The 9554-nt window shown below is 32.2% G+C and overlaps 3 protein-coding genes across 4 annotated transcripts in view; 1 reads left to right on the top strand and 2 right to left on the bottom strand.

The window, feature by feature from the left end:
- LOC108752303 (atrial natriuretic peptide receptor 1-like) overlaps nucleotides 1-591 on the bottom strand; it is a 112265-nt gene extending 111674 nt beyond the window's left edge. Inside the window, exon 1 of the mRNA XM_018493043.1 lies at nucleotides 346-591. Coding sequence (XP_018348545.1) covers nucleotides 346-586 — 241 coding nt within the window. The 5' untranslated portion in view covers nucleotides 587-591. The remainder of the gene's footprint in view (nucleotides 1-345) is intronic.
- A 3342-nt stretch (nucleotides 592-3933) lies between these two features.
- Nucleotides 3934-6073, top strand: LOC108752263 (nucleolar protein 16). The gene is made up of 3 exons (XM_018492966.1): nucleotides 3934-4143; nucleotides 5373-5697; nucleotides 5765-6073. Exons 1-3 carry the CDS (start codon nucleotides 4037-4039, stop codon nucleotides 5897-5899), a joined length of 567 nt encoding a protein of 188 aa, XP_018348468.1. The 5' UTR covers nucleotides 3934-4036; the 3' UTR covers nucleotides 5900-6073.
- Nucleotides 6074-6395: 322 nt separating this feature from the next.
- LOC108752352 (fumarylacetoacetate hydrolase domain-containing protein 2) overlaps nucleotides 6396-9554 on the bottom strand; it is a 10421-nt gene continuing 7262 nt past the window's right edge. For both annotated transcript variants that reach the window (XM_018493143.1, XM_018493144.1), the window contains 4 exons: nucleotides 8753-8969; nucleotides 7239-7567; nucleotides 7077-7164; nucleotides 6396-6940 (listed from right to left, as the gene is read on the bottom strand). In XM_018493143.1, the coding sequence (XP_018348645.1) occupies nucleotides 6878-6940; nucleotides 7077-7164; nucleotides 7239-7567; nucleotides 8753-8969 (697 nt within the window). In that variant the 3' untranslated portion in view covers nucleotides 6396-6877. The remainder of the gene's footprint in view (nucleotides 6941-7076; nucleotides 7165-7238; nucleotides 7568-8752; nucleotides 8970-9554) is intronic.

The following is a 9554-nucleotide window of genomic DNA, read 5'->3' as shown; positions in this document are numbered from 1 at the left end:
AAATTAATATGCTCTGTTCAGGTTTACACAAGCTGAACTTTCGGAATAGAAAACTGAACGCGTGCGCGTATAAAACTTGATTTCATTCAGCTTTACATTTGCTGATCTCAACTTCGAAATGCCAAGAGTGTGGACTGTAACTCAATGACATCTTTAACGTTAATAAGACGTCGTTAAAAAATAAAACGTCACTTTGCTATTTGAGTAGTGAATTTGCTCACTTTTTTATTCCGTTTCAAGAAAACACTGAAAAGAATGTACTAAAATTTGTAGCGCCGATAAAGTGGACCGCGCCCTTAGTATATTTTTTTAGTGTACACAATTGGTTCCCAGAGTAGCTCTTACCGAGGACAGGGAGAACCTTAGGCAGAGAAATATCATATCTTGGATCCTCCGGCAGAAGAACGGCGACCCTCAGTTCGCAAGAAACAGCACCATCGCGGCTCGTGCTGCACAGCGCGTCGCATTCTGCACAGTGCTCGCAATCGCGACGCAATTGTACCTCGCCGCGGCACGTAACTTTGCCTTCTGTCCGATATATCAGCCATAAGATCATCAGCACAACGATCCTCATGCGGGAACCCATGTGTACGGATCGAAAGGCGATCTCGGATCAGATCGAATTCTTCGTGACGCTGAATCGAAAGTCGCGAAACATCATCCTGACATCACCGATCGATCACAATCACTCGATAAATATCTTTATCATCGCGAGAATCTCTCCACCATGTACAGAATTTCTATTCATAAGATCACTATTTCGTCTTAGAATCGCGCTGCGATCTTTGCAGTTCATTCAAACGCGATACGTTGTACTCTCGAGTTTCTACCGATTTGTCTGACCGTATCGACAGTTGTTTCACTTGTCGCTTCCTTCTGATTTAAGAGCGAATATTGATTCACTAAGCGAATTATTCTCTAATGAATTTGCGTGAATGCATTATCCCGTTGTGTTACTATGTCTCGTACGATCGGCTTTATTACAATAAACTTATAAATAATGTTGAATGGAACTTTAATGAGATTAGTGAGAATCTAATTTGTAAAATGATCACTTTTCTTTTCTTTGAAATCAGAATAAACTTCGAAATAAAAATAAAGACTTTAGATTAAATTATGATAAAATAAAATAAAAAAAAAAAGAAACCTCACGAATTTTTAATTTCAAAAATTAAATTTCATCGGACGAACATCTATTAACTGCTTCTGGTTTGCTTACTTTTTTAGATTTTGTAAACAGCGTGTTTATGTAACGTCAACTGTAATTTATCAATTATTACCGCTCAATATTGCGTTATCTGTTATTTTAAGAAACACAAGATCATTGAAGATTACAGTAATTATAATCGAGTCCTAGTGCTTATCGGAGATGTAACGTATTAGTTTAAAAACTATTTAGATTTCATATCGCGGATATTTTTAAAGCGGATATCGTACGCAGCCGTCGAGCACTATTTTAAGAATTCTTCAACGAAATTATGTGCAATTCGCAATCGCGCCGAAGAAAATATTTACGTGCGAGTTTACACGGAACACTAAGCATGCCGAATCTTCTAGATTTGACAAAAATCCTTAGCATATTCGCGCATTGTTTCGTATTTCTTTGTCTTTTCTCGAGCTCCGTCGAGCACAAACGCGAATGCTCAATCAATGTCGAGAGAACATAAGAGTATTGGATGATTAATAAAAAAGAAAAGCATCACGTGAAAGAGCAATCGATTAAGATTCTGGAGGTATCCGAACACGCGAGAAAAATAAAAGAGCAGGAGAGAGAGAGAAAGAATCAGATCAAGAGAAAGAATCAAGAGAGAGAGACAGACATCACGATTCACATCAGGATCGTTGGAAATACACTGACACCTCACGATCACGCGACCGCCTTGTCCCGGTGACAAACGAGCACTTACATACACACGCGGCTTTATCACGGATATCTCGCGTCGATTGATAATAGTTATCGAAAACTCCGATATGCACACTCATATGGCTATCCCCTCCCGAGTCCTTCAGAGGGTTGCCGTTTCCATTTCATCTCGAGAGATCGAATTTCTGCGAGGGTTCCTTCTCTCGACTGCGTCAAGCGTGGCCTCGTTTAGAGGATTATCTCCAATAGTTAGTTTCTGTATTGTTCTTTGCCATTTTTCCATTCGCTTCTTCCTCGAATATTTCTGTTTTTTCATTTGACTGTCCAGATTGAATTATTGTTATTAAGTTTATAGCTGTTTTCCGTATTAAGCTTGAAATTTATGAAAACACAATTAGTGAAATTGTATAAACTCTAAAGAAATGAATAAAAATGAATAAAAAGCTTCTAACAAGGAAAGGACGCGACGTAATAATAATCGATTGTGACGAAACTCGTTGTAGCGATAAGTCTGCATGTAAAACTAGTAAAGGGTAAAAGGATATAATGCGCTTCTCAAGCGTTTGTAAGAAAATTGATGAAAAATTATTAAAAATCGTTAAGTATTGGTTTTCAATGATTTTTTACTCAAATACTATCAACTTTACAGAAAAACAGTGAAAGACGAAAATTGTTTATTTTCTTCTCATAAAGTTCTGAGAATTTGTTTAGAATTTTTTTAGAATTTTTGAATATCGTATTTTTATACGACAAAGAAAAAGTTGATAAAAAATTCTAAAAACGTTCTTAAAGTTCTATGAGAAGAAAATTAATGATTTTTGTCCCTTGCAGTTTTTCTGGAAAGTTGATAGTATTTGAGTAACAAATTATTAAAAACTAATATTCGGCAAACTTTTTAATCGATTTTTTTATAACGCTTGAGAAGCGCATTATATCCCTTTATCTAGTATCACTTGACATGCAGATCTATCGCTACAATTTCGTCGCAATCGATTATTATCACGTCGCGTAGAAGTTCTGCTTATAAAAGCTGATGCAAGATATTGTTACGAATTATAATTATTTTATATAATATTATATACGTTTCTGTAGATAGGATCCTCTTCAGTACGTAAAATTAAAACTATAAAATGAACTTTGAAATTTATGATTATGAACGGATATTTAAAGTTTAAGAATCTGTCTGCATTTTGATCGTTTAATATAATTTTACATTGAAAGATGTTTTTTTAAAGCGTATATAGTAAAAAGTAAAATATCCTTTCGCTGTGTTTTTACAGTTATTGTAAAGTAATTATTATACTATAATTATTACACTGTAAAGTAAAAATAACAATTAATTTCTTTCTCTCTCTTTATAATTATTACTATAAAGAGAGAGAGAAGCTAATTAATTTATTTAGTTTAGTTTATTTATGCATTTTTAACATAAATAAAATGCGCTTGTTATACAAAGGGGATGAAATAAAAAACATTTATTCACCTTTGAAATTTGCGCAATTATTATTACATTTTTTTTTAGTATTTTCATATTTTTTACATAATTAGCAAATATCGTATGAAAGACCGTTTAGAAAAATATTCATAAACTCCCATTTAACGATACAAAAATGACGCATTCTTTTATTTGAATTTGAATTTTATTTTAATTTAAATAAAGCGTTAATGTCCAAGTATTTGAACGTGTGTCATTGCATGTTGATCGAAAAATAATTTAAAACTAAATCATTTTCATTGCTTAATTTTAATGCTACTTGATCAATTATGTTTTTATTATTTAATTTATAATACTGCTTTTATATATATATATATATATATATATAATATAATATAATATAATATATTTATATTTATATTTATCTCATACTTAATTCTTTTTACTATATACAAACACTAAAGTATTAGATACAGATTTGAATCGCCACGCTATCCGTATATGGCAATTGCTCGTTCGATTACAGCACCCTTTACAGTGGAGTATCGTTTTCTGGAACTAATCGAGCTATATTATATATTCAACTTTTCCATCTCAATGTAATGCAAACACAGTTTGTAGCCTACAAATTGTAGGTAGTGCAACACCGATGTTTTTAAGAACATTTTGTTAAGTTTGTCAATGGTGTAAATAATTAGTGAAATACGCACGTGCGTTGAGAAAACATCTCGAATAAAATGAAAATTAAAAGAATCAGAAAGCTAAAGCGTAAGAAGAAGTACAATCAGAACGTGAATCGTAAGAGGTTGCGAAATAAATTACGAAAACACCCGGACATTCCATGGTACATTTTCTAACCTAACTCACGTACATTTATTACCTCATAAAAGTAGAGTTGTTTGATATATTTCAAGATTACATTTATATATAGAATATTTATGTATTGTTTTCGTTACATTTTGAAACTTTAGTAAATATGCAGTATAATAAAAAAATGCCTCCGATTTTCCTGTAATTTTCTAAATATATTTTGTATTTTCACGCATAGAATATATTCTGAAAAAGAAAATCGGCGCTTTAAAAAGCAATTTTATTTTTTTTATAAATTAATTTTCGAAGTTTTTTGATTATTAAGAAAATGATAATTTATACATTTATAGTATATATATTTTAAAGAAATGTTAGATTAACTCAGTCCACATAAAAAGAATTAAAAAGGTAAATTTTTAATTATAAATTACTATTCTCTGCTACACTTCAAATTATATGAGAAAAACTAATTTTTGTTTAATTAATTAAAATTTTTAATTAATTAAAGCAGAGAATTTTTGTTTTATTTTTAGAAATTTATTGATGTTGGAAAATATAATTCACTAATTATCTTGAAAAATTTTTTAATTTCTTCATTAAAATTAAATTTTCTTTAAAAATAAATTCTGCCACATAATCAATTAAGTATGCTTCTCTTGTACCATATGATGGTAAATATACAAATATGCCTGTTCATTTTAATTAAACTTCTTGCACAGTTCATCTTTTCGATTTTTCTGTTGAAAATGGAGAGAAAGAGAAAAAAGATGAACCATGCAAAAACTTTAGCTAAAAAGTACAGATTTCAATACAAAACGAAAAACAGGGCTTGAGCGATGATTTTTCTTCTCAAAATATACTTTACGCATGGAAATTTACAAAATTATAAGAAAGTGAAGAGCGTTATATTACATAATATTTACCGAATATTTTTCATGTAAACAATATAAGTAAAATGTGTAAATTATTATAAACTAGATAATACAATAAAGAAAGAAGTAATTAAGTTTTATAATTTTTCATCTAATTTTAATACTGATAAATAAAATTATATAAGCGAGATAGAAATTTTAATTCAGTATGTTGTAACAACAAGGATTATAGATTTTGATGATTCATACATTGTTTACATTGTATACAGATAAATATAAATTATTATGTTTTATAAACAATTTGCTGCTGGTAAAAGTTTATTACATACTTTTACATTTAGCATACTGTAAATATTATATTATTTAATGATTCTATTACTTTGACTTTTAGCGAGCAAATAAAAAAAGAATGGAAGAACAAGAGTTCTATTCGTGATAATTTGAAAGAAATGGGTTTGGCATATGACGCAAATGAGGCAGTGCAAATTCCTAATGTAAAACACGAGATGTTGGAGGATGCCAAAAGAAAAGTTACAGGAAACGAGGATTTGTCAGATCACGAAAACGAAGAAATAAATATGATTGCAGCAAAAAGTTATGTGATGGAGAAATTGGAAGCTGAAGCAAAAGCTCCTAGAGAACGACTTCTTAAATTACCAAAAGGACAAGCACAATTTCTCACTTATTTAATAAAGAAATATGGTGAAGATTATAAGGTAAGATTTTTTACAAATAAAATTAATGTTATTTCTAAACGTAACTGATTATGTATTTTCTATGCAGGCGATGTCGAAAGACAAGAAGAACTATTATCAATTAACTTGGAAGCAAATACGAGCCAAGATAAAAATGTTTAAGGGAATTCCGGAACAGTATAACAAATTTATTGAGAATAGCAGTACGCAGTTGGAATCCTGACGTGTATAAATGTACATTAGGATTTTATCGAGATTTTATTTGTATTTTTACATTGAGATTAATGTATACATAAGTCAACGACTTAAATACATACTACTGTAATTTGTTCTAATTTGATAAAAACAAAAAGAATGAATTACATTAAGCATGTTTCATTTATGATAAAATATATTGGCAAACAAATAATTTTGAATACATATAATTATATTATTATATATAAATACATAATGATACATTTTCTGTAATAGAATACGTACTTTTAAATGGATTATATAAAAAATACACGTTTTGCAGTACTTGATATAGTTGGATATACACTATAATGTTTGTACCAATACAATTTTATTTTAGTATTTTAGACTAACGATTTATATATAATGGAATATTATACATAATTAAAATTATACATAAATTAAAAAATACTGACTTGATAAATATTGCGATCAAGATAAAAAAGATTCTTTCATTTAAATAATTCGATGTAAAATTTTTGCTATTAAATTTTTATGTGGGATGGGACAAGATAAAGACAATATAGTAGAAACAATTTTGCTTTAATTATATAAATTCATAAAATATGTGACACAAAAAATTAACGTTGCATTATCGATGTTGTTAGGCGCCCTGTTTCCTATTTGTGCTCTGTTATCGTTACATTGTCTCATTGCGCAAATATATGACAAAAAAGTTGCAATGACAATATAACGATAATGACACTCAATAAAAATCTAGCTTTTTAAGAGGGGCGATACTACCTCTGGTATGGACATTCGTAATCACACTGAAATTATTGGCATTCGTATTGGAACGCGTATTTTTATATACCTACTATCTGTGGAATCAAATCCTAGACATAGATCTTAGATTAGTTCAACGACATCGCGAATGTCGATCCCTGAAGAAACATTCTTGTCCAGTCTTGTAAGAATCACGAAGTCCTGTTAACGCTTTAACCAAAGGTGTGCTCCGTCTCTTAGATCAGATCACTTTGTTTCTCAGACGTCCCAGACTCTCGATCTCAGTTTCAAGTACATCGCCACGCTGAAACACGCAATCGAATACAATTTAAGAATTTACATAAATTGAAAAATATTGCGCATTAATAAATGTTATGACGACGTATCATACACACATGCTGAAGAATATTATAATTCATTTATTAAACATAGAATTATACCTGCAGATATTCAGGTGGCTTGCGTGCGAATCCTACACCTGCTGGGGTGCCGGTAAGGATCACGTCGCCTGGTAACAACGTCACAAATCTGAAATGTTAACATCGTTATTACGCATATTCTTAATTGCATGATTAATATCGCCAAAAAAAAAAAATACGAACTGCGAAAGATAAGCAACTATTTCATGAGGTTTAAAGATGAGTTCGCTGGTATTGCCATCTTGCTTTAGATTGCCATTCACCCATGTCCTCACGGATAGATTGTTGATTTCACTTATCGCTTCCTTGGTGACTACCGCTGGACCAAGGGGACAGAATGTGTCCATCCCTTTACCAAGCAGAAATTGACCACCATTTCGCTTCTGCCAATCACGTGCCGTTATATCCTGCGCTACTGTGTAACCGAAGATACAGTCCTCGACGTCGTCATTACTGAGGCCTTTGCATTTCTTGCCAATCACTACCGCCAGCTCCGCCTCCCAATCGACCTTCTGTAAATCCAAAAACCGATTGCGCTTTAACTTCCCGTCTGCAATCTGAATCTTTTTTTATCACATACAAGCAAAGTTTATTCTTAAATTTCTCCGAAATAAAGAAAAGGGTGGAATCCGATTCCCTTTTCTAAAATATCTTATATTTGTTTGACAATAGAGATGTTGAAAAGTAACTGTAATTTTTCACATCTTTTTGAAAGCCCAGAACATTAAAAAGAAATTTGGGCTAGACAAAAAAATGTCAGATAGCAGAGATTATAGACAGAGAAAGTAAAAATATAATTGCAGATGGAGGATTAACCAAGCGTGCGCGACTTCCAAAACGCCCTATATAAAACACGGTTATACGGTCTCCTACTTTTTCAGAGGACAAAGTGCATAATGATTAATGATGTCTTTTGAACATTTAGACGCAAACCCGATTGGTATTCAAGCTGCAGTCGCTGCAGACTTCGTGAGAAACTATTGACTCTATAAAGAACAGACTGTCATAATAGTATTTCACAGCTTGGAATGAATAGAATAATAATGAAAGTGGGAATCATGACGTAACCCGGACTAAAAATACATAATTCCCAACAGAATCACATGAGCCTCAAAGAGCATCGTGTTTCGATAACACTATTTAACATCCAAATTCTCTTGTGCCATAATACATAGCACGTCAGGATTTTGAACAAATTGGAGTGAAATTAGTCTAAAACTACTTTAATTTACTATTACATCCCAATTTACTAAAAAATCTTGTGCTACGTAAATTCTAATAGCATTGTGTTTAGCGCAAAAAATTGTTAAAGTATATAACATTTTGAATAAAAAAAAAGTCATTTTTTACTGTGTAATTATATAAAAGTTAAAAATTCGAACAACTGTAATTTAATACAAATGAGTCGTATGATTATAAACTTGATTTGAAAGTTTAAATTATACTTTTAAATGTACTTTATTTAGAAACAAAGTTTTGTTTTTCCATAAAAGAATCTTGATGAAAAATACCATTTTTGCTCATTTTACCTCAATTTATTCAAACTCCTGAAGTGCTACGTAAATTCTGCCAATAGCGAGTTCAGCGCGAAAAAATCTTCCGGGTATGTACTACGGCACTTCGAAGAAGAAAAAAAGTAATTTTATTGTCGAACAACTCGGCGTTTTCCTCTTCCTCCTCCTCTCTTTCCGACTTACATCCGAGATCTGCGGCAGTAGGATGTTGTCGCGGGGTCCGATGATGTTGCTGGGAAATTTGCTAAAGACTATCGGACTCTCCGGAGTGGGTATACCTTGCTCTTGACAATGTCCGCTGTAATTGAGGCCGATGCAAGCGAGCTTGTCCATCCGCGCGATCGGCGCCAGGAGGTTCACGTCGGCCTCGGGCGTAATGCTCCGTCCCTCGGCGACTATTCTGTAACCAATCGTTCGTAATTCAGCGTCTTAGATGGACTCCGGAATCTCCAATCAAAGTTAATCAACTTGCACGCGAGGTGAAAGCTTTTTAAATTGCTTTTTTTTACTGTGGCATAAGTCTCTATAGAAAATAAGCTGTGCGATGTTAAAAGATGAGACAAAAAAGGAAACAAACAGCAGAGAATGGAAAAAGAGAAAATTTGATTAAATTCGCAAGCAGAAATGCGTCCTGCACTTCCCATTCATGCACAATCTTGTTAATTATGATAATCGATGAGTAATATGTGGTTCTAGATAACAAACGGATTTTCGACTTACGGTAATGAGAACAACCTCATTAATTACTTCTCTATGTCTAAATCTCATCAATTATTCCGCGTCCAATATCTCGTCGTTAATTCTGTGCAGTTAATCAAACCGAGCACAATTTATGTTTCTATTGTATTCACTATGCCACCGTTTCCGATTGCTGCGCAACATATTGTGCCCATAATTTTTGCAAATGTTTTCCTCATATTGATTCACGTCTCGTGGAGATGAGATTACGTAACAGAAGCATTGCGTGAAAAATTTCAAATTCTCG

This window comes from Trachymyrmex septentrionalis, unplaced genomic scaffold (assembly GCF_001594115.1).
Source record: "Trachymyrmex septentrionalis isolate Tsep2-gDNA-1 unplaced genomic scaffold, Tsep1.0 scaffold6, whole genome shotgun sequence".
Taxonomy (NCBI): domain Eukaryota; kingdom Metazoa; phylum Arthropoda; class Insecta; order Hymenoptera; family Formicidae; genus Trachymyrmex; species Trachymyrmex septentrionalis.
Note: the sequence above shows the minus strand (reverse complement) of the source record. Positions and strands in the feature narration are given on the sequence as shown.

What these genes read in the sequence shown, in the direction of transcription:
- LOC108752263 (XM_018492966.1), top strand. Translation starts at nt 4,037, where the DNA reads ATGAAAATTAAAAGAATCAGAAAGCTAAAGCGTAAGAAGAAGTACAAT. An exon ending in AAACACCCGGACATTCCATG is followed by an intron (nt 4,144 to 5,372) that starts GTACATTTTCTA and finishes TTTGACTTTTAG; the next exon opens with CGAGCAAATAAAAAAAGAAT. An exon ending in AATATGGTGAAGATTATAAG is followed by an intron (nt 5,698 to 5,764) that starts GTAAGATTTTTT and finishes TTTTCTATGCAG; the next exon opens with GCGATGTCGAAAGACAAGAA.